This window comes from Melanerpes formicivorus, unplaced genomic scaffold (genome assembly GCF_026170545.1).
Source record: "Melanerpes formicivorus ecotype bairdi unplaced genomic scaffold, bMelFor1.0.p_v2 SCAF_7, whole genome shotgun sequence".
NCBI lineage: Eukaryota > Metazoa > Chordata > Aves > Piciformes > Picidae > Melanerpes > Melanerpes formicivorus.
The window spans coordinates 290,855-315,458 of record NW_027142359.1 but is presented as its reverse complement, the minus strand read 5'-3'; the positions used below and the strand labels follow the sequence as shown (position 1 = coordinate 315,458).

Below are 24,604 nucleotides of genomic sequence, written 5' to 3'. Positions count from 1 at the left end.
AAAGACCTTAAAACCCAGAAGTATTAAGAGTATTTTAACCTATATAATGAAAAAAACAAATCTATAGTTGTTTTATAGTTTTAAAACAACAAAACAATTCAAAGTAAAAAAAACAATGTCTGTGACAATAATGTGTACCTGAGTGGTACAAGAGTAAATAAATGCACAGGGCACATGGGTAGACTGTGTGTTTAGTGGACACACCAAAATACTAGCCCTGAGATTCTTGGAGACTGGACTGAGAAGAGTGGTCCATTTATATACTGTAAGTCAAGTTCAACAGCAATATGAATTTATTGATTTCACTTGCTTCGAGACACACAGTCCCATCTGAATAATAATTACATAGTCTATGTACTTAGAGTCCTAATTACATCAAGTACAGGGTTTTTTTCAAACAAATACCCATAAATACGGTTTACCTTTTATTTCCTGTACAGTTAAATCAACTCTTAACAAAAGCCCCCACAGTGCGGCTCGTTACTAGAAGGCAGCTAAGAACCTAACTGATTCAAACCATGTGAATCAATCAGGGTTAAAACCTTGAAGAGTCTTAGCTGTTTAAAGGAACTGTAATACCACTGCAATAAAAGGAGCTGTGCCCAGCTACAGCTGCAAGACAGTTTTTCCCTTTAGAATTGAAAAGAAGAGGAGTGCTTACCTTCTTACTGGAATCTGAACTGCTTGAAGGGACAGACTGTAAAGAACAGAATTGAGTTTTTGCTTAGTGTAGCAGTTTGAGCTAGTCTCTAGCTCAGACACTAATTATAAATGGGAATTTCTAGAGACTTTGAGTTAAAGATAAATAAGGCAAATTTACAAAGGTGTTTTGTACTTGGGAACTTTGCATGGATCTACATCTGAGATAGCTGGAATGAAGAAATGAACTGAAACCTGAACTACTCATCACGTAGATACTGGTTTTAATTAGATGGGTGACTGGATGCAACCAATGGAATGCAACATATTAAAGGGGTGGGTTGTAGTAGTTTGAGCTAGTCCCTATCTTAGATACTAACTGTCATAATGAAAATTCTACAGACATTTGAGTGTAAGATAAATAATGTAAGGGATTGGATGCAAAATGAAAATAATGTAAGGGATTGGATGCAAAATGATAATAATAGGTTAATATAATTCCATTGGTGTATTGAAAACCTTCCCTCTTGCAGCACAGTTTGTTCTCTCTGCTGCTCACTCTTGCTGCTTCAATTTGGCTTTTGGGCTGTGCTATTCTTCCTCTTACCTTGGGCCTCTCTATTTTTTTGCTTCTCTAAAGGTACAGGGTGGGCCAAGAGGGAGCGGGGGTGGTTGTTCAGCTTCTGGGGCCCTTTTGTCCCCAGGAGGGGATAGAAGAGCTGAATTGGGGTGCAGGGTGGGGGGGGGGGGCTGTGCTGTTGTTAAGCTGTACATGTAAATACACTCTGTACATATTTATTGCCTTTTGTACTCTTATATTTAGTTTCTTTTGTAAATACAATTCCATTTTTACTTCCAAATTCTGAGTGTGGTGAATTTGCTTGGGGCAGGGGGAAGCAGATTCCACAGGTATTGGTGGGAATCCAATCCAACCCGTAACGCTTAGGCAAATTCATGACAAATCAAACATCACATTTCTACTTTAATCAAAAAAGAAGCTAACCCAGGCTTCAGACCTCATCCCTCCAAAACTAAAAAAATCTGCTGTTGAAATGTAAATAAATGGGCTGCATCTTAAGAAGAGAAATGTTTGAAATGAAACAAACTACTGTGCAGTGAAGTTTTCCATTTCATCAACCCACAGGTACGTTTGAGAGCCAAAAGCCATAAAACCCAGGTTTAGTTCTTAGTCGCTGTCAAGGTCAGCAGTGTCTTTCGGAAACTCACAAAAGGAGCTGATGGCCATTTACAGAACAGATATAAATCACAGTATAACTAAGGTTGGAAGAGACCTCAAGGATCATTGAGTCCAACCTATCAACACAGACCTCATGGCTAGACCATGGCACCAAGCGCCACGTCCAATCCCCTCTTGAGCACCTCCAGGGAGAACGATATAGTGATTTCTAACAGTCGATATTACAACATACTCTAAGCATGTAACTTATTGGCTGGAGATGTTTCTGTAGGACTATTACTAAATCATTTGAAGACAGTCATCCTTTATCTCCTTCCATGGTTTTTCAATATATTTTGGTAAAAGTTGGGCATAGTTTCTGAGCAGCTTAAGAAACCATAAAGACATTGAGAAGCACATAGTTACCTGGCCATAGGTAATACCATTGCTGGATGCACTCTGAAATACAAATACACATCAGGCATTCAGTTAGATGATCATTTAATTGTGCCTAGAAGTCATCAATTGTTTCTTTTTTTTTTTCCTGAGAGGATGTGCACTTCAAATCAAACTGATTAACATTCATGCTGAAATAAATCCAGTGTCACTGACCGAGTTGAACCTGCAGTAGTGAAGTACACTGAACTCACTTAAAGATATCTAAATTAAAACTTTCCCAAAATTATACTGTAATCACAGGATGATAGGGGATGGAAGGGACCTATGGAGATCACAGAATCACAGAATCACCAAGGTTGGAAGAGATCTCGAGGATCATCAAGTCCAACCTGTCACCACAGACCTCATGACTAAACCATGGCACCAAGTGCCACGTCCAATCCCCTCTTGAACACCTCCAGGGATGGAGACTCCACCACCTCCCTGGGCAGCACATTCCAATGGTGAATGACTTTCTCAGTGAAGAACTTTCTCCTCACCTCCAGCCTAAACTTCCCCTGGTGCAGCTTCAGACTGTGTCCTCTTGTTCTGGTGCTGGTTGCTTGAGAGAAGAGACCAAGTCCCTTCTGGCTACAACCACCTTTCAGGTAGTTGTAGAGAGCAATGAGGTCACCCCTGAGCCTCCTCTTCTCCAGGCTAAACAACCCCAGCTCCCTCAGCCTCTCCTCACAGGGCTGTGCTCCAGACCTCTCCCCAGCCTTGTTGCCCTTCTCTGGACACGTTCAAGTGTCTCAATGTCCTTCTTAAACTGAGGGGCCCAGAACTGGACACAGTACTCAAGGTCTTTGGGTCCAACCCCCCTGCCAGAGCAGGGCCATAGAATCTAACACAGGTCACAGAGGAACACATCCAGACAGGGCTGGAAAGCCTCCAGAGACTCCACAATCTCTCTGGGCAGCCTCTTCCAGTGCTCTGGGACCCTTACATTGAAGAAGTTCTTCCTTGGTTTGAGGTGGAAACTCCTGTGCTGTGGTTTACATCCATTGCCCCTTGCCCTATTATAGGGCACAAATGAGCACAGGCTGTCCCTTTCCTCTTGACACCCAGCCCTCAGTCTTCTCCTCTCCAGACTAAACAGCCCCAGGGCTGCCTCCACTGACTCATCAGGCAGTGCTCCAGTCCCTTCATCATCCTTGTAGCCCTCCCTTGGACTCTCTCCAGTAGATCCCTGTCCCTCTTGAACTGGGGGGCCCAGAACTGGATGCAATATTCCAGGTGGGGCCTCAGCAGGGCAGAGCAGAGGGGTAGAAGAGCTATAGTCATAAGACTAACCTTGCTGTATCACAAATACAGATTAAGAAAAATTAAAATGTATTTAATAGTAAGAATTAATATAACTAATTATGTAGTTAAGCATATGATTAAGCAGTTCCTTGACTAGGGTTGCAGTTTCTAAGAGGTATCACAGAGAGAACATTGTCTTTCTGAGAGATTTTTTTTGTACTTGCTTTTGTGACTTTTAAAAATGGAAAGCATGTTAGGTTTTGAAATAAATTTGGGTTTGGGTGAGAATTCAATAAATGAGGGTGACAACAGAAACTTCTCCACTAATTAAAGAATTATTGGGTTCATACACAAATATTGTAACACACACACCCCAACAATACTGCACAATAGGCATAATAATAATAATAGACCAGGTTGGAAGAGACCTTCAAGATCATCATGCCCAACCCATCAACCAATCCAACCCACCTAAACAACCAACCCATGGCACCAAGCACCCCATCAAGTCTCCTCCTGAACACCTCCAATGATGGTGACTCCACCACCTCCCCAGGCAGCCCATTCCAATGGGCAATCACTCTCTCTGTATAGAACTTCTTCCTAACATCCAACCTAAACAATTATTCTAACAGACAAAAAGTGTCACTCAGTAAGAATTCTGACGTGATGAGTAGCCCCTCTAACAGAAATGATGACAATTGAAGGAGTAATAAAACCACCTCAGACCACCACCATTTCCCTTAACATATTTAGGAGGAATAATACAGCTCTGCAGAAGAGAATCAAGTACTATATGCAATAAGGAAGTGATTTAAACATCATAGCACCACAGTAAATACATAAACCAGTAAATTGATAGGTAACTAACTTACATCTAGGCAGGCATGTTGACTGTATGCATTAGCAGCACCACCCTAAGGAAAAAATGAAACCAGTTATTGCTCTGCTAGAATTGCTTAGGAAGAAAAGGCACAGTTCTGAGTGATCCTTAGGTAGAGTATCTGAAGAAGAGATGATAAGGAGAGCATTGTACTCTCCACTGTTAATGTGTGAACAACCAGGTATGAAGAGCAGACCCAGGCACATTAGCTCCTTCTATATTAGTGATCACCTAGTTTTACTCAGGAAACATTTAAAAACAGACATTGCCAAGGTATTAAGAGCAATAAATTATGAAGATTCACAGTATCACAGTATCGCTTAGGTTGGAAAGGACCTCAAGGATCATCCAGTCTAACCTATCAACACAGACCCCATGCCTAGACCATGGCACCAAGTGCCACGTCCAGCCTTCCCTTGAACGCCTCCAGGGTCGATGACTCAACCACCTCCCTGGGCAACCCGTTCCAATGACAAATGACTCGCTCGGTGAAGAACTTCCTCCTCACCTCGAGTCTAAACCTCCCCTGGCGCAGCTTGAGACTGTGTCCTCTTGTTCTGGTGCTGGTTGCCTGGGAGAAGAGGCCAACCCCCTCCTGGCTACAACCACCCTTCAGGTAGTTGTAGAGGGCAATGAGGTCACCCCTGAGCCTCCTCTTCTCCAGGCTAAACAACCCCAGCTCCCTCAGCCTCTCCTCATAGGGCTTGTGTTCAAGGCCTCTCCCCAGCCTTGTTGCCCTTCTCTGGACACGCTCAAGCGTTTCGATGTCCTTCTTAAACTGAGGGGCCCAGAACTGGACACAGGACTCAAGGTGTGGCCTAACCAAAGCAGAGTCCAGGGGCACTATGACCTCCCTGCTCCTGCTGGCCACACTATTCCTAATGCAGGCCAGGATGCCATTGGCCCTCCTGGCCACCTGGGCACACTGCTGGCTCATATTCAGGCGGCTGTTGATCAGCACCCCCAGGTCCCTCTCTGTTTGGGAGCTCTCCAGCCACTCCGACCCCAGCCTGTAGCACTGCATGGGATTGCCATAGCCAAAGTGCAGCACTCGGCACTTGGACTTGTTGAATGCCATCCCATTGGACTCTGCCCACCTGTCCAGTTGATTGAGGTCCCTCTGCAGAGCCTTTCTACGCTCTAACTGACTAACATCTGCCCCTAACTTTGTGTCATCTGCAAACTTATTAATACAAGCAACAATCTCCCCCAAAAGAGTAATTTTGTTTTCCTTGCAAATACCCAAGAGGCATTGTCAGGAATTGTCAGGAGAATAGAGAACCTATAGAATGAGCATAATGTTAAGTGCAACAGATAACCCCTTGCTGTATTGTCTTTTTCATGATTGTGTGTTTTTACTTAACTTCTTAACATCTCTGCTTGCTAGCTGCATCCTAAGATTAAATAAACTGTAATATTAACCTTCTAGCTCACTCAGTTATTTTCTATTTGCAACAGAAACTCCCACATAAACACTGTGTAAATAATGCAATTGGAAGCTGAGTTACTACAATGACAGTTATGTTTGGGACACCAAAAAAGTGCAAGAAAAGTGCTTACAGGACCACATCCACTCTTGCTTATTGTGTAGACTACTCCACCCTGAAATAAAAAGAGAAGTCAATTATTTCCATGTTTGGTGAACCAAAAAAAGAGAGAGAGAGAGGAATGGCCACAAAGAAAACTTCAGGTAGTTATGTGACAAGATGATAAAGGTAGCTGTTAGAAAAGCGCAGTTTCATGGTCTGGTAATTCCACTTACAAGTAGTAAAGATTGAGTGAAATATTGGCAGATAATTCACTAATTAATATAATCAGTAGCAAGTAATAAAAAAAATATACCCTTAAAAAGCTCACCTCAAGCAACTAGAGGCATACCAGAAAGCATCTGACAGTTCAAGTGCAAAGAGGCACTTTACAGAGACAGTTAACTAAAAGCCCCATCCCGGGAGGCTTTTAAGGCCAGGCTGGATGTGGCTCTAAGCAACCCGATCTAGCGTGAGGTGTCCCTGCTCATGGCAGGGGCATTGGAACTGAATGATCCTTGAGGTCCCTTCCAACCTTGACAAGTCTATGGTTAGAGAATTGAAAGTGGTCAGTGAGAATGCAAACATCCACAGCCCAGAAGTGTGGGAAAAACCTAACTAGACAGTGAAATCCTCAAACTTTCCACTGCGAATATAACCCAGTGTTAAAAGTGATACTGACATCAGACTGCAGCGTTTGTATAAAGATTATGAAGTGTGGACAAATTTTGGTGGAGCTGAGAGTGAAACACAATTAATCCTTAATAATAATAATATAAAGCCAGCTTAATTTTCATTATGGCAGACGTCTCTCAAACTATAAACCCAATGGTTTGTCTACGCTTGCATGCACATGCATGTACAGGTAGGAATCATCTAGGATCAAGTTAATGCTTGATGAAAAACCTTAACCTGGGAAATCAGAAGTGGTGAAGGATCTTGCAGGTAAGAATACTGACAGCAAGCTACTGAGTTCAAGGGTATAGGCAGATGAACCTGCTCCAGGTTCTGAAAATGCAGTTTGCTGGATGAATAATTCTGACATTCTCTGTCAACTAGCAGAGACGATGTTTCACAGAATCACAGAATTGTCAGGGTTGGAAGGCACCTCAAGGATCATCCAGTACCAACCCCCTGCCATGGGCAGGGACGTTTTCCGCTAGATCAGGTGACCCAAAGCCACATCCAGCCTGGCATTAAGAACTTCCAGGAATGAGGCTTCCACCAACTCCCTGGGCAACCTTTACCACCACCCTCATGGTGAAGAGCTTCTTCCTAACATCTAATCTAAATCTCCTTTCCTCTAACTTGGATCCATTCCCCCAGGCCTATCACTACCTGACATCCTAACTAAGTCCCTCCCCAGATTTCTTGTAGCCCCCTTCAGATACTGGAAGGCCACAAGAAGGTCTCCTCGGAGGCTTCTCTTCTCCAAACTGAACAACTCCAATTCCCTCAGTCTGTCTTCATAGGAGAGGAGCTCCAGCCCTCTGATGATCCTCGTGGCCCTTCTCTAGACGCACTCCAGCATGACCATATCCTTTCCTGTAATATGAGCTTTAGAACTGGACAGAGTACTCCAGGCACAGTATTAATTAACCTCACTGCTCTAATTACCAAATTTAAGTTGTTCAAAGTTACTAAAGGAAAATGTTCAAATGGTGGAAGTTAGAATTCTTACCTGACTCCCTGAATAGCTCTTCTGAGAGGAACCAGAAGGTCCAACCTGCAAAGGAACCAAAAAGCTGTTTATTATTTTGCAGAAAACTGGGCTTTAGATCAATTATTTTCAGGAAGAAAAGATCTACTTGATAGGAAAAAAAAAAAAAACCCCACACAAAGTGATTTCCACCACTGATACTCTTAAAATTATTTCAGGCATCTTTGAAACCAAATAATCAAAAGTATACCAAGCCAGCTGGCATAAATTAAGATAATTCTGCCACAATTAGATCATGATTTGCCAAAGGTAAGGCTTCAGAGCTGTTGAGATAACTGATCTTGAAAAGCAAGCAAGCACTCTGACTAAGAAGTGAAGACAGAAAAGAAAACCTGTTAGGGAACGGCTGCAGATCAGCTAGAGACAGCCTGCAGGAGGAAACCATTTAGAAAGTTTGGGATTTGAATCAAGCAGGGTAAACTGTCAAAAGCAAAACCAACTGGGAGAGAAGCAGCAGAAAGGTGTGACTAGAGGCAGCCTTGACTTCTTTTGCAATTAGCAATATGTCAATGTCTTTGGGAAAAGAATATTTACCATGACACATCCACCTTGTGTTGTGTAAGTCCCTCCACGCTGCAAGAAAGTACAGGCTCTGGTTACTCTTTGTTGGTTGGTGTACAAATACCCAATTATTCTCAAAAGGAAATCCACTCAATTCACAGCCATGGTCTGAAGGAGGAAGTGTTTCATTGCTTTTACTGTCTTACACGTTGTAGCAATCTGTTCTGACAACTGACAATTAGTTAATTAGGGAGGTGATTCTCCCCTCTACTCCACTCTGGTGAGACCCCAACTGGAGCACTGTGTCCAGTTCTGGAGCCCCTGATGGATCTGGATGTGCTGGCACATGTCCAGAGAAGGGGCATGAGGATGATCAGAGGGCTGGAGCTCCTCTCCTGTGAGGACAGACTTGAGGGAGTTGGGGCTGTTCAGTTTGGAGAAGAGAAGACTCTGAGGAGACCTTATTGTGGCCTTCCAGTATCTGAAGGGGACTACAAGAAAGCTGGTGAGGGACTTTTTAGGGTGTTGAGTAGTGACAGGACTCGGGGAGAAGGGAGCAAAACTAGAAATGGGTAGGTTCAGATTGGATGTCAGGAAGAAATTGTTCCCCATGAGGGTGGTGAGACACTGGCACAGGTTGCCCAGGGAGGGGGTAGAAGCCTCATCCCTTGAGGTTTTCAGGGCCAGGCTGGATGTGGCTCTGAGCAACCTGATCTAGTGTGAGGTGTACCTGCCCAAAGCAGGGTATTGGGACTGGATGATCCTTGAGGTCCCTTCCAACCCTAACAATTCTATGATCCTATGAAAATAAAAATACCTTCAGAACTGCACTCATATGTAAGAATAAATGAGGTCTTGCTAGGAAAGTAATTTGAATACTGCAGTCTTCATGTTACAACCATGAAGCAATTGGATCAGAAGACACAAATTCTCAAATTCAGGTAACTGAGAACTGGAAAAAATGGGAGAAAATTTGCTCTTACCTTGTTACATTCCAGTTCTATCATAAGCTGTGGGGGGAAAAAAGAGAACATTTTTTAAAATGAGGAAACATTTGCAAAATTATTTACTGAGGACAGAAAGCAGCTTGCTATTGGAAACAGAAAACACATTGGTGATGTGAGGGACAGAAAACAGGTGTTCACATTTGGTCAGATCACAAGATGGCATCAATCAGTCATGATACTACAGCCAAGAACCAATATGGTAGATTTCTTTGCTTCAGCTGCATGTTGTTTTTAAGATGCTTCATATAAGCATAATTCTTAGCCCCAAACTGAACTAACTTCTAAGAATATGCTACAGAGCTGTATTTCCCAGGGAAGGGGGCAGCAGTTCACAGGACAGTACATCAGAAATCAGAAGTAGAGTTCTCCTTATGGCCAATTTTCTTTTCTTTAGATTTATGCTATGAGTTGCTTTGATAACTAGATTATCAGCTTCCTTTTTTCCTTTTGTGGGGAGGAAATATTTTTTCCCCCCATCAATTCAGTAAGAGGATTAGGCAGTTAAATTAAACGGGAAAAGGCAAGTCAAAGCTATTTTGATTTACTGTATTAATCCCTAGTATGCAGAATCAATCAAAACACACCTTCCTTTTACTTTTTCCTGTCCCATTAACTGACTCAGAACGTGCAGGTGTCAGAGTTTTGCTTTGAATTCCAACCCAAAATTTCTCTAGATCTTGAACAACAGTTGCACTGGAAAGAAAACAAAACATGAATTATTTTTCTATCACAATATTTCAGCATAAAATGCCAATAATTCTATTCTATTCTACTCTATTCTATTCCTTCTCCCTCCCCCACTGCTAGTAAATCTACTTTATTTTTATTGCACTACAAGTTTGAAAAGAATATCATGATTTTCCAGGACTCTTTTCCAGTTACTCTATTATCATCTGGCATCATTTTGAAGATAAATAAAATGGATGCTAAGAAGCAGTAGGAGAATAGTGCAGACTATATAAAGGAGAACTGACTTCATGGGGAGTACCAGCTCAAATGTCCATAAAAATTGTTACACCCTCTTCCTGCTTCAACAATCTCTGTCTATATCTCCTCCATCTCCATCCTGAGGTTCAACAGGACCAAGTGCAGGGACCTGCATCTGGGTCGAGGCAATCCCAGGCACAAATACAGGCTGGGCAGTGACTGGCTGGAAAGCAGCCTGGGGGTGCTGGTGGACAAGAAGCTCAACATGAGCTCTCAATGTGCATTTGCAGCCTGCAAAGCCAATCAGATCCTGGGCTGAATCAGGAGAAGTGTGGCCAGCAGGTCGAGGGAGGTGATTCTCCCCCTCTACTCAGCTCTGGTGAGACCCCACCTGGAGTACTGCCTCCAGTTCTGGAGCCCCTATTACAAGAGGGATCTGGAGGTGCTGGAACATGCCCAGAGAAGGGCCATGAGGATGGTCAGAGGGCTGGAGCACCTCTCCTATGAGGATATATTGAAGGAGTGGGGGCTGCTCAGTCTGCAGAAGAGAAGGCTCCGAAGTGACCTAATTGTGGCCTTCCAGTATCTGAAGGGGGCCTACAAGAAGGCTGGGGAGGGACTGCTCAGGATCTCAGGTAGTGATAGGACTAGGGGGAATGGAATGAAGCTGGAGGTGGGGAGATTCAGGCTGGATGTGAGGAGGAGGTTCTTCACTATGAGAGTGGTGAAGCCCTGGAATGGGTTGTCCAGGGAGGTGGTTGAGGCCTCGTCCCTGGAGGTGTTTAAGCCCAGGCTGGATGAGGCTCTGTCCAGCCTGCTCTAGTGTGGGGTGTCCCTGCCCATGGCAGGGGGGGCTGGAACTAGATGATCCTTGTGGTCCTTTCCAATCCTGACTGATACTACGATACTACGATCTCTCTCCATCTCCACCTCTATCTCTACCCATGACACTAATGAGTGGAAGCAACCACGCCCTGATTTTGTGTTCTTTTGCCCCTTTGTGTATTCCTCAAAGATTTAACGAAGCACTGCCAAACTGCCCCCCACCCCCACCATAGTCTCCAAACAATACCAAGCTATCAAATATTTAGATATTTGCAAATTATATCAAGCATGCTTTTTGTTAAACCAGGCAGTATTTTCACAAGCCTCCTCAGGTCCAAAGGAAAAGTAGCATTAAATGTAGGATAAATTTGTCTTCTCCTGTTTCCAGTCATTAATTTGTGGGCATGGTAGGTCTGGGGCTCAGGTGCCCCAAAAAGGCCACAAAGAAAGTCCTCCAAAAAGATCCTAAGGGATGGATCTGGTTACCCCAGGATAATGTAACATGTTATTCTATTCTGGTATCACACTATCTAAGGCAGTGTCTAGCTGATATCCCTCCCCTGCCCTCTTCTCCTTCTCTTCTCTCTGATAGGCCTGAGGTAGGGAGTACATCTTTGTTCTGCTTACAGGTCTGCTGAGGCTGGTAGGGGTGGAGGGTTCTGGCAGATCTTGGTCTGGTAGACTCAGCCTAATTTGTGAATGTATTTATTCTACCTGAATGCCTTCTGTATGTATATTCATAAACAGAATTTCCATTTAAACTGCCAATCAGTGTGCAGCATTTTTACTTTCACTCCCCCAAAAGGGGTAAAATATCTGTAAGAGTGGTGGAACACTGGAACAGGTTGCCCAGGGAGGTGGTGGAAGCCTCATCCCTGGAGATATTCAAGGTGAGGCTCAGCAAGGCCCTGGGCAACCTGATCTAGTTGGGGATGTCCCTGCTGACTGTGGGATGGTCAGACTGGATGACCTTTGGAGGTCCCTTCTGGCCTGGACCATTCTGTGATTCTATGATCTTTTCTGTCCCTTGGTCTGGAGTAGCTCATGGCTCTAAAGGGTCATACATTTATTTTCAGATTTACCTTACAAGTATTTAACATCAACTACTATTCTTCTGCTGCTCTGAATGAAAAGAGTTGTGATTTACTAGAGTCTGAACTTGACTTCTGCAGGGAACTAGTTACATTCATATTGTTGCTCTTGTAATTAAAGAGGTCACGGTGTAAAAACTTGTTACTCAAGGATCCATTAGGAACAGTCTACCTAATGGAATCATTTACACATGTTAGAATCAAAGACTTGTTACTCAAGGATCCATTAGGAACAGTCTACCTAATGGAATCATTTACACATGTTAGAATCAAAAACTTGTTACTCAAGGATCCATTAGGAACAGTCTACCTAATGGAATCACTTACATATGTTAGAATCAAAAACTTGTTACTCAAGGATCCATTAGGAACAGTCTACCTAATGGAATCACTTACATATGTTAGAATCAAAAACTTGTTACTCAAAGATCCATTAGGAACACTCTATTCAAGGTGAGGCATGATGAGGCCCTGGGCATGTCTAGTTGGGATGTTGGGGATGTCCCTGCTGACTGCAAGGGAAGTCTGACTGGATGACCTTTGGCAGTTTCTTCTGGCCTGGACCATTCTATGATTCTATGGTTATGATTCATGGAATTATTTATATATGTAGGGCAGTGTTTATCTTTTCTAATTCCACCTTGAAATGGAAATCACGTGATTTAAAATGGAAATCGGGTGATTTAATGAACACAATGGGAAGTTATGATAAATCAGGAAAACACCCAGGATTGTGTCAAGGCAAGAACACCAGAAACAGCAACGCTGATTCATGTCAAAATAACTCATAAGAAAAACATTCCAAGGGGGGAAAAAAAGTTAAAAAAGAGCAGTTACTTACATAAACTGAAGATCTTTAACATCAGGTGGAGCAACCCATGTTGTTGTAATTTTCTGCTTCACATCTGAATTTGTGTGACTTATTGCTGAATTCTGTAAAGAAAAAGGGGATGTGAAATGTGAAAGCGATTTCTGCTCCTGTTGTTAGATGGGAATTTGCATGACTTATTGCTGAATTCTGTAATTCCAAAGAAGTAAATACTAAATGTGGAAGTGATTTCTACTTCTGTTGTTAAGGGAACTCTGTCTTCTACAACAGGTAATACTGAAGTCACCTGATAAAGGGCCAAGCAGTTTCACAGGTGATTAGTAATAGAAAGAGGGAAAGGCTTCAAATTGCAACAGGATAGGTTTTGAACTGGACATTAGGAAAAATTCTTTCACAGAAGGAGTGGTCAGACATTGAAATAGGCTGCCCAGGGAGGTGGTTGAGTCAACCAACACTGGATGTGTTTAAAGGTCTTTTAGATGTGGTGCTGGGGGATATGGTTTAGGGGTGAACTTTTAGAGTAGTACAGTCAATGGTTGGGCATTTCCAAACTGAATGATTCTATGATTCTACATTACATTCATATCACATCTAGAAGACACATGGGGATTTCTATGGAGAAAGTCTAAATCTTGAAACTCCCCTGGTGAGGTAACTCTGGCCTATGCAAAGTGCTCACAGCTTAACAACAATTCTGATCCAAATATTTAAAAGGACATGAAGCTTAAGTAACTCTTCCAAAGACAGAGCACATACCGTCATGTTATGACATCCCAAGCCTTTGGTGTTTGGATCTGTAACTTTAAAAGTACCAATAGGAACATCTCCTTCTACTTCTCGAGCCTGGAGATTAAATCCTTTAAAACCAACATCTTTAAGTGCTTCTAGGGTCACTGTGAAAAGACATTTTGACAAATGTTAAGTGTCACACATAACAAAAAAAACCTCTTCAGTGTTTAACCAATAATTTCCCTCACTCTAAAAGGACAAGGCTGCATGTACAGAAGTTGCCTAAAAGCTTTTACAATTGGATTTTATTATAGTTTTTATTAATTATCAAGAGAATGACAATAAAGGAAAAGGAGGAAATTTGGAGAGGCATTTCTGTGTAGCAGCATGACATATGGTTTACTGCCCATTTTAAAAGGAATTCTGCTCTACCAAATGACTACAACTTTCTTAGTAACCTTATTTTTTCTCCATGCATGTTCAGAATATTGGCCAATGGCCCTCCTGACCCAAAAGGTTGCTTATTTTCTGTCTGCTAAGCCTACAAAGTAGCTGTAGGAGAAAGAGGATTACATTTCTTTCTGCCTCTGTTTTGAATTAAAAGATTAACTTTTGCCTAAGGCTGAGTTGCCTTTTTTCCCCTTCTTGTGTTACAACTGGAAGAAGATAAGCTAGATAGTTGATCTCTCAAGTTCTGTATCAAATATGAAAAATTAATGATTAATTTTGGGGGTGCTGGTGGACAAAAAGCTCAACATGAGCTCTCAATGTGCTCTTGCAGCCCGCAAAGCCAATCAGATCCTGGGCTGCATCAGGAGAAGTGTGGCCAGCAGGTCGAGGGAGGTGATCCTCCCCCTCTACTCAGCCCTGGTGAGACCCCACCTGGAGTACTGTGTCCAGTTCTGGAGCCCCTATTACAAGAGGGATGTGGAGGTGCTGGAATGTGTCCAGAGAAGGGCCACGAGGATGATCAGAGGGCTGGAGCTGCTCTGCTATGAGGGCAGACTGAAGGAGTTGGGGCTGTTCAGTCTGCAGAAGAGAAGGCTCCGAGGTGACCTAATTGTGGCCTTCCAGTATCTGAAGGGGGCCTACAGGAATGCTGAGAAGTCCTTCCCCAGCCTATCAGGTAGTGATAGGACTAGGGGGAATGGAATGAAGCTGGAGGTGGGGAGATTCAGGCTGGATGTGAGGAGGAGGTTCTTCACCATGAGAGTGGTGAAGCCCTGGAATGGGTTGTCCTGGGAGGTGGTCGAGGCCCTGTCCCTGGGGGTGTTTAAGACCAGGCTGGATGAGGCTCTGGCCAGCCTGATCTAGTGTGGGGTGTCCCTGCCCATGGCAGGGGGGTTGGAACTAGATGATCCTTGTGGTCCCTTCCAACCCTGAATGAAACTATGATACTATAATGATTATGAATGACTTAATTTTACTCCAATTTTGTTACTGAAGAAGCTCAGTAAAAGACGGAAGAGAGCAGTGCCCTTTATGTCTGCATTGAGATTAAATACCCAAATGAAAAGATCAAATTTGTTCTGGTCTATTATAAACTTCCAGTGTTAGGCACTTCTGTAAGTAGAATCAGAATAATGTTTTATGTTCAGAGTTATTAAAAATAAGGACAGATAAACTGAGACTGGCACAGAAGGCAAGGCAAGGACCAATCATACCTTGACAAAATAACATTGCCAAACACCTGCAAAATCAACCTTCCAATTTGTCAACAGTGTGAGTACTAAGTCACTAGTTTTTCACAGGTGCCAGAGGGGGAATGACAGCCAACCTTTGAATGCAATGTTCAATCAAGGACAGAGAGGACTGTGATGGTCGGGACACAGCATAACACAGGTGAAACTGCAGGATACTCAATGGAAGGGGAACCTAATGAAGCTCTCTGAGACCAGATACTGGATGAGAACAGTTTGAAGCAATAGAAAAGTAGTGCTAAAGCAAGATAAGTGTGGTTAGAAGAGAAGAGAAAACAAAACAAGATGGAATAAAGGCAAGGGAAGGGGGAAAATGAAAAAGAAAAGAGAAAATGAAATAGGGAGAGGGGAGGCAGGGAGAGGGGAGGCAGGGAGAGGGGAGGCAGGGAGAGGGGAGGCAGGGAGAGGGGAGGCAGGGAGAGGGGAGGCAGGGAGAGGGGAGGCAGGGAGAGGGGAGGCAGGGAGAGGGGAGGCAGGGAGAGGGGAGGCAGGGAGAGGGGAGGCAGGGAGAGGGGAGGCAGGGAGAGGGGAGGCAGGGAGAGGGGAGGCAGGGAGAGGGGAGGCAGGGAGAGGGGAGGCAGGGAGAGGGGAGGCAGGGAGAGGGGAGGCAGGGAGAGGGGAGGCAGGGAGAGGGGAGGCAGGGAGAGGGGAGGCAGGGAGAGGGGAGGCAGGGAGAGGGGAGGCAGGGAGAGGGGAGGCAGGGAGAGGGGAGGCAGGGAGAGGGGAGGCAGGGAGAGGGGAGGCAGGGAGAAAAGAAAAAAAATAAAAGGAAAAGAACCCACAACCCCTCAAAAAAACCCCAACCCTGTCCAATGTGAGTAGCATCTAGGATTTCCTGGTTTTGACAAAGCAAATCCCATATAACCTCACAGAACAGTCTGCATATATTTGATCCATCCATCATAGTGCTGGAATTAGTTTTAAAAATATCAATCAATAACCAAAGGATCTCAGGTAGTGATAGGACTAGGGGGAATGGAATGAAGCTGGAGGTGGGGAGATTCAGGCTAGATGTGAGGAGGAGGTTCTTCACCATGAGAGTGGTGAAACCCTGGAATGTGTTGTCCAGGGAGGTGGTCGAGGCCCTGTCCCTGGGGGTGTTTAAGAGCAGGCTGGATGAGGCTCTGTCCAGCCTGATCTAGTGTGGGGTGTCCCTGTCCATGGCAGGGGGGTTGGAACTAGATGATCCTTGTGGTCCCTTCCAACCCTGAATGAAACTATGAAACTATGAAAGGGCCCTCCCATCCTTGAGGGAGCTCCTCACACATTTTCCAAGAATGGCTGCTATAATAGGACTCCAAAGCTTCTCTATTCTTCTCCCTGCACATCACTGTCCATGGAAGCATGTCTGTTGTTACTAGTTTCATGTAAAATAGAAGCCCAATTAGAGAGTAGCTACCTAGTGAACAATCCTCTTTCAGTTACAGACATACAGCAGCAGACATGTGATGGCTTACAACTCGCTTCCACTTCCATGCTGCTTCTATCAAATGGCTAGAAGCAGCAGCATTCCCAAGCCACTTAAAGTGTGACAGCATCATGACATGGCATCACAGCACAGAGAAACAAGGCTGTCAAGGTGTTCCATCCAGAGAGCAATTTGGGATTAGGAAGATAGAAGGTGTTTTAAGACAATAGCTCCACCTCTTGTAATTGATAAAATCTGGGATGCAGCTCTTAGAAGGATGACTCAGAATTTGTCACTCTTGAGATGTTTTATACTTCATCCTGAGTTTTTATTTTCCTGTCAGGTGTCAGCATGTGAGCATCTAATGAGCAGGATTTCTTTGTAATATAGAGACCTGTTCCAACAGCAAACACTCAAAGTTAAAGACCAGCTGATTATTAGCCTGCTTTGGCCAGCTGTCCCATACCATTTTAATCTTGTCCCCAAAAAAATGATAGCATGAGGCTCAGGTATATTTATCAGACAGAGAAAAGGAAAAAAGGGAATATCTTTTCAGTTATACAAATACACACATTAATATGAATGAGATTGAAATGAAAAAATATAGATTTAACTAGCATGAGAGGAAAACAGAGGAGTTTGGGTGAAGACTTGGTAATTCTGATTTCTCTGTCATTCACATTATTTACCTTGGATTTCGTTTCCTGGCTCAAAGTTATCGAAAGACACAGCAATAATATACGGTGGTGCAGATTTCTGGGGTTCAGCTTCATAGTTTGGTAACAGAGAATCACAATCAATTGAGGTATTTGTCTGTGGAAAACCAAGGATTCCAGGCAAGAATATCCCACAGAACAAAACAACAAAGCAGAAATGTCTCCTCATCTGTGGAACAAACAAACAAACAAAGTAGTTTATGAGAACTGGCTTCCATGTTTGACCATGTAGCAGTTGGGGCCAGGTGCCTCCTGCTGTGTTTGCATGAGAAACACCTCTTGTGTCCCAAAGGAGTCCAGCCCAGTGGGTAGGCACAGGAAGCCAGGTATTTCATCCCATAGTGCCCTGCTCCCCTGTAAGACATCAGCAGGAGTCCTGCACTTCCTCTTTTCTTCCCTTGCCACCACCTGGTAACTGGGGGGAGGTATCTCCTGGACTTTTGGGCCTGGCTAGGGGGATGGTAGGGGGGATGAAAGAGCCCTGGGGCTCTCACCTGTACCGTCAGGTGGGGATGGGATATTTCTGGGTGTGCTTTGGGATCTCTTTTGTCACTGTGCTTCTGGTTCTCTGCAAAACATTCACTGCTTTCCATTTAAACTTTCCATCACTTTTGCAATCCATTTGTCTGAGTTTCATTTTTGCCTCTGGTGGGGAGGGGGTCAGCCTCAACCCGTCACAATCAATACCTGCTTTCCTTCAGGGTAGGAAACAGAACAAGCCTAGAAAGCTGGGCTTTCATTGCATTTGTGTAGTCTGAAGAAAATAAAGTAAAATAAATCCCTGCATACACTGGCAGAACAAGGCAATAAGTGACACCAGTATTTCCACTTCAAAATGTTGAATTATTAATTGAAGTTTAAATTCTCTGGTAAGTGACAGCAATTCATGAGCAGCCACGTCTGCTGCCTTACAGCCTTGGTCTAGAAGAGGCTTTAAACAAGCTTCCTCTTTGTTGAGGCAGCAGATTTAGCTCAGTTCCTTCATTATTCAAGAACTAAGAATCAGACCTTGATGTCTCAAACTGCTTTTTGTAGATAGTTATATCTACATGACAGTTGTATCTGTGTAGACAGTTACATCTATATGACTGATAGCTATATCCATATGACTGGCCTGCATTCTTTGCATCACCTGCTTCCACTTCCAAGAGACAGCTGAGATCTGTTCTTAAGTACCCTGCAGAACTCCTAGAAACTTTAAAAAGTATTTGTTGCCTTAAGAGCTTACCAAAAGACTTCCAAAGAGCCCTTTGGAACTTCTAAATAATTTAAAACCACTACCCTGTTAGTGCATGCTTCCTATGGGTTAAGAATAAATTCTAGCTAGTACAGAAATCCACAAATAGAGCTACAAGGGCAGACTGAAGTGCAGTCTTCAACAACTGTTAGTGGAAAGGAAATGTGTTTTCTTCATAATTCATTAGTAATGCTGACTCTGATATTAAACTGGTTCCCAGACAAAAAGGAAACATCTCCCAGCTGTATTCTCAGGTGGTTAATACCAGATTTTATGGCCCACGTTCAATGTCTAACTGTGGCACTGCATAATTCGTCAGGCCATTATGCTGTATGAATATCCCACCATTCCAGTCACAAAAGTGCTGATACAGCAGTTCAATCACAAGAAATAGGTAGTGACACTGTTTTGCATGCTGTGTGCTACAGGATTGCCTTGTGTGATACAACAGGGTGTAACAGAAAGAAGGGAAGTATCTGAGAACACAGAATGTTAGGGGCTGGGAGGGACCTCGAAAGATCATCCAGTCCAACCCCTTTGCTAGGGCAAGATCACCTATACTGGGTCACACTGAAACATCCAAGGGGGGGTTTGAATATCTCCAGGGAAGGAGACTTCACAACCCCCACCCAGGCAGCCTTTCAAACACTACAAAGCATTTCAAACATGGCATAAGAGACCTCTTCAGTTTGTCAGCCACCTGTGTTTGAATGCATAAGACCATTGGGTTTTGTCTGTGCTAATCAACTAGCAAGCATCTAGAGATGCAGCAGTGCAAAACTTCAGAATACAATTCCAAACACCCATGGACTTAACTGTGAACTTAAAACATCTTTTAACAAAGCCACTGAATCAAAAATTAATGAAAGAGGTCAGTGTGATGGGATGAAAATTTTCCTTTAGGAAGATGATGAAGGGTTGCATGGTGTCACAAGCAGTAAGAACAGGAATCAGGAAAGCTGTACAGGCAAGTTACCATGTCTGTAGAGCAGGTGAGGGCTCCCCCTCTCCAAAGTCTCATGAGAGTGTCACTTAAATGGGATCCTAGTAAGCATTCTGTTTTGGAATCAGTGTGCTGGGTGTGGTTAGCCAATCTCTTGTGATGATTTTGACGTGGTCCACCTCTAATTACACTTTAAACACAGCATGTAGGCGCTATTAAATTAACAGATGTGGTAAACAGTGATTTAATAAGAACCAGTCTATGTGTTGTTGAAATCTTTGCCTGACTCATGGAGAGATGGGAAAAGAAATGAAATTAAAAAAAATCCATTTCTAATTAGGTGTTCTACTCCAAAGCACTGAGTCCTTAGTATTAGCTCAGCTGGGACTGGAAAATTGTCTGGGGCATCACCCTGCCTCAAAAGAAAGCTAGTCTGAAACATTCTTTTCTCTTTTTCTAGCTAGAAGAGAGCCAGAAACACAAGCACGAGTTGAAATGTGCTTGAGATGCCTTCTCTTTGCATCAGCTCCTGATACAAGAGTTCAAGTGCTATCCTCAAAGTCTCACCATGACATCTCTTGAAACTAGGTTTTAGGTGAGGAAGAGAAAGATAGCAACAGCTTACAAAATCCCAACTCCAGACTTGAAGCAGAAGCAGAAAATTTCCGTGGACCCTGAGTTCCAATACATGCTCAATGCAATCATGTCATCTTGCATCACAAATTTACTTTTTCTCCACAAACAATGCAAAGAAACTAAATTACATATTTATGAAACAGAAGCATAAGCAATCATGACAAATAAATACTATTTGCAAGCTTCTTCTAATTGGATTATGAAAAACTAACTCTCTCTTCAGTTCCTTCACCTGATGGAAAAATGCTTCTATTTTCAACCATGGATACAATCCCTTCTTCCTGTGGGTCTACATGGCCTTCATCTCTGCAGTACCTGAGCTGCTACTGTGAGAATCCTCTTCTGCATTTAGTCTAATGGGACTTCAGGCCACCAATTAAATCCCTGAGTTCAAGTTAGTTAGCTACTATGTTTAAAGCCTAGGGAAGAGACACATTGGTTTGCTTTTGCAGAGCCTTGGGCAAACTTCTGAATAGTGACAAAAGTTGGTTTAAAGGTCTTTAAATACAGAGCATTTACATAATGTGATAAACACTTGTCTGTAATCTGAAAAACACAGTCCTGGCAAGTCCGTCCTGCCAACAGTTTAAGAGTATGGCCCTTTCTCATCCCATTCCTTATGAGCATTTTTCTCCTGTCTTTTCTCCTCCAAGATGCTCTGGATGAGCCCAGCCTTGCTGCTTAGCCTTTGAGAACAAATATCACCGGTTAGTGCGCACCCTGTCCACCACATCCCCACCAACACACCTTATCGCCCGAGTGCCGACGCGTGGGCATCCTCCGGTCCCTCTGTGGTCAGTGTGGAGGAGCAGCAGCCGGGCAGTGGCAGTGCCCCAGCAAGATGAGAGAGAGGAGGCGGCAGGCTTGGCCAATCTGCAGCGAGGCGGGGAGTTGGCACAGCCAATCCGGGCTGGCTGTGCCTCTGCCCTGGAAATTAGGACACCGCAGGTGGGACTCCCCTGCCCAGATGGGGCAATGACAACACACACTCCTCACAGGTGAATCATGCCCCCTCCGACCTTTAACTAGGCATCTGGGATAGGTAAGGCTTCTGAAGGCTGATAGTCTAAGCTAGTGTGTTGACTGAAATCTACAGAATCATGTTATACAAAAGATTCACTGATATTTCATGGTAAAACATTCCTCATCAGTCTGTTTAATTTGGCCTCAGAATCCTGTCCCTACTTTTTCATTCACTTTTTTTTGCTTCCTTACAGTTAGAAAGGACATGAAAAAATTCCACTAATTGTAATACTGCCAAGCAGTTTCTCCTCCTGTTTTACCTCATGTACCTTTCTCTTCAGAAGCTGAAAACTGGGAGAAGTCCAAAAGCTGGATGATGTATAGAATAGAACAGAATATATTCAGGTGGAAGGGACCTACAATCATCTATCTAGTCCAACTGCCCGATCAATTCAGACCTGACCAATTTGAAGCAAGTTATTAATGGCATTGTCCAAATTCCTCTCAAACACTGACAGGCTTGGGGCACTGACCACATCTCTAGGAAGCCCAACATTTGACCACCCTCTCAGTAAAGACATGCTTCCTAATGTCCAGTCTAAATGCCCCATGGCACAGCTTTGAACCATGCCCATGGGTATCATGACTAGATACCAGGGAAAAGAGATTGGCATCTCCCTCTCCACTTCCCTTCAGGAAGCTGTAGAGAGTACTGAAGTAATCCCTTGGTCTCCTTTTCTCTAAACCAAACAAACCCAAAGTCCTCAGCTGTTCCTTATGGGACATTGCTTCCAGCCCTTTCACCAGCTTTGTTGCACTCCTGTGGATGCATTCAAGGAACTGAACAGTATGACAGATTATTTCATGGCACCTCTCCTATGAGGACAGACTGAAGGAGTTGGGGCTGTTTGGTTTGGAGAAGAGAAGGCTCCAAGGTGACCTAATTGTTGCCTTCCAGTATCTGGAGGGGGCCTACAGGAAGGCTGGGGAGGGACTTCTCAGGATCTCAGGTAGTGATAGGACTAGGGGGAATGGAATGAAGCTGGAGGTTGGGAGATTCAGGCTGGAGGTGAGGAGGAAGTTCTTCCCCATGAGAGTGGTGAAGCCCTGGAATGGGTTGTCCAGGAAGGTGGTTGAGGCCCCGTCCCTGGAGGTGTTTAAGACCAGGCTGGACGAGGCTCTGGCCAGCCTGATGTAGTGTGGGGTGTCCCTGCCCATGGCAGGGGGGTTGAACTAGATGATCCTTGTGGTCCCTTCCAACCCTGACTGATACTATGATACTACTATGACACTATGATTTAACCAGAGAATACCAAGAAATCAATGAACCACACACTGTTTTCAAGACACTTCTTCAACTTCTTGATGTCTGTGCATTTAAAATGCACTGAAAATCCAAAATGCTGATAGCAATTTGAGAACATTATGTACTTTTAAAGGTTTAGCATATTTAACTAACTGTATTCTCTTTCAGTTAATCACCTTTAATTAACGTGTAGCATTTTATTTAGATTATTCCATTGTGAAAGACACATCCTACCTGCTACTACCCACTGGGGAAGAGATCCCAATCTTCCTCTTCTTACTGTACCACCAAACTCACCATTGAGACCAATGTGTTATAAATAGCAATGAAAATGAATGCTCTACACCACAAATGCAATAGCACACTGGCAACACCTCCAAATAAATGACACAGGAAAGGAAAGGCAGCTGATTGCACTTAGAATCACATAAACGAAGAGATGGGATCTTAAAAGTGCATTTGCAAGACCTCCTGCACTTCATTACCAGCTAGGAGACACTGAGAGACAGCTAGAAGGTTCAGAATTATTACTCCAGGCTACTCTGAGCTATGAGCACTCCATGAATGGTTTGACAGGCAAATATGCAAATGTCAGGAAACAAATTGCTGTAATCTTGGCAATATTGTGGTTATAAAGAATCACAGATAAGACTGGCAATATGCTTATGTTGACTGCAACACTAATAAAACACTTTATTGAATAAGCTGGTAAAGACTCAGACCATTAGTTTACAATGGGAGAGTTGTAAATTTGATGTCCCAGCTCTTACACAACTTATTGCTGGCAGTTTCCTTCAAAGCAACAGTATTTCCACTGAATCAAACACAGGGCACTGATCCAGTGTTCATGTACAGAACCACAGAATCACAGAAACACTCAGGTTGGAAAGGACCCTCAGGATCACCAAGTCCAACCCAGAACCCTACTCTACAAGGTTCACCCCTAAACCACAGCCCCAAGCACCACATCCAAACCACCTTTAAACACATCCAGGCTTGGTGACTCCACCACCTCCCTGGGCAGCACATTCCAATGCCTGACCACTCTTTCCATGAAAAAAATTTTACTACTGTCCAGTCTAAACCTCCCCAATTGCAGCTTGAGGCTGTTCCCTCTTGTTCTATCACTAATTACCTGTGAGAAGAGACCAGCACCATCCTCTTTAGAATGTCTTTTCAGGTAGTTGTAGAGAGCCATGAGGTCTCCCCTCAGCCTCATCTTTTCCAAACTAACCATCCCCAGTTCCTTCAGTTGCTCTTCATAAAATTTATTTTCCAGGCCTTTCCCCACCTTCCTTGCCCTCCCCTGCACTGGCTCCAGCACTTCCACATCTCTCTTGGTTTGAGGTGCCCAGAACTGAACACAATTCTCAAGGTGTGGCCTCCCCAGAGCTGAGTACCAGGGGACAATCACCTGCATATCAGAACTTTCAGCTAAAAAGAAAAAAAAGAAGAAAGAAAGAAAAAAAGCAATCTTTTTTTCAGGTCTCCACACTTGAAAAGAAGATTTTGAGATGACAAATTAAATACTGACTGCACTGATGGTGAATTCTTGACTCTGGTGAAACCATGATTCCAAGGGTTGCTCTACACTGAAACTCCTGCGCCGATGCAGAACAGCTCCATGCTATAGGCACAGGGACTTCCCTCCAGTGAATATTCCCTGTGAGAATCTTAGCCACTTATTTGTTGTGGTTTGTGTTTGTTTGTTTGTTGGTTTGTTTCAGATACCTGGTTGTATTCTAGCCCACACAGAGTTAGCTGGTCTTTCTTGAAATAATCACACATTAGACTTTTGCCATCAAGGCTGAGTCAATTCATTTCAGGAAAAAGCCAGAGAACATGGGAGAGAGACAGAGAATCAGTTGAAAGGAAAGGGATCCCTGCTGGGCAGTGGGTGAATATTTTAAAGGGTACCTGGTGGACAAAGAGAAAGCCAGCTACTCACCTAGGCAGAAAGGTATCTTCTTGAATAAAGAACTGCAAACCCTGGCAGAGATTTCTAGAAATATTTTTTGCCACTCAAAGTTATTTAAATCGAGTTAGCTCAAGCAGCTTCTTTCCTTTTTCCTCACTGACATGTAATTTCTTTCAAAAGCCTTCAGCTTGCTTTCTGCAACTTCTGAGCCAAGCATTAGTTTTGATCTAGTAACTTTCA

General features: G+C 43.6%; 1 protein-coding gene across 32 annotated transcripts in view; it reads right to left on the bottom strand.

The window, feature by feature from the left end:
- LOC137442196 (hornerin-like) overlaps nt 1-21,030 on the bottom strand; it is a 75,098-nt gene extending 54,068 nt beyond the window's left edge. For all 32 annotated transcript variants that reach the window (XM_068140533.1, XM_068140537.1, XM_068140545.1 and 29 more), the window contains exons 1-12: nt 20,925-21,030; nt 17,335-17,530; nt 13,565-13,701; nt 12,821-12,912; nt 9,721-9,829; nt 9,113-9,139; nt 8,163-8,201; nt 7,590-7,634; nt 5,943-5,984; nt 4,375-4,416; nt 2,243-2,275; nt 662-697 (exon numbers count right to left, since the gene is read on the bottom strand). In XM_068140533.1, coding sequence (XP_067996634.1) covers nt 662-697; nt 2,243-2,275; nt 4,375-4,416; nt 5,943-5,984; nt 7,590-7,634; nt 8,163-8,201; nt 9,113-9,139; nt 9,721-9,829; nt 12,821-12,912; nt 13,565-13,701; nt 17,335-17,530; nt 20,925-20,954 — 828 coding nt within the window. In that variant the 5' untranslated portion in view covers nt 20,955-21,030. The remainder of the gene's footprint in view (nt 1-661; nt 698-2,242; nt 2,276-4,374; nt 4,417-5,942; nt 5,985-7,589; nt 7,635-8,162; nt 8,202-9,112; nt 9,140-9,720; nt 9,830-12,820; nt 12,913-13,564; nt 13,702-17,334; nt 17,531-20,924) is intronic.
- Between the last annotated feature and the right edge of the window lie 3,574 nt (nt 21,031-24,604).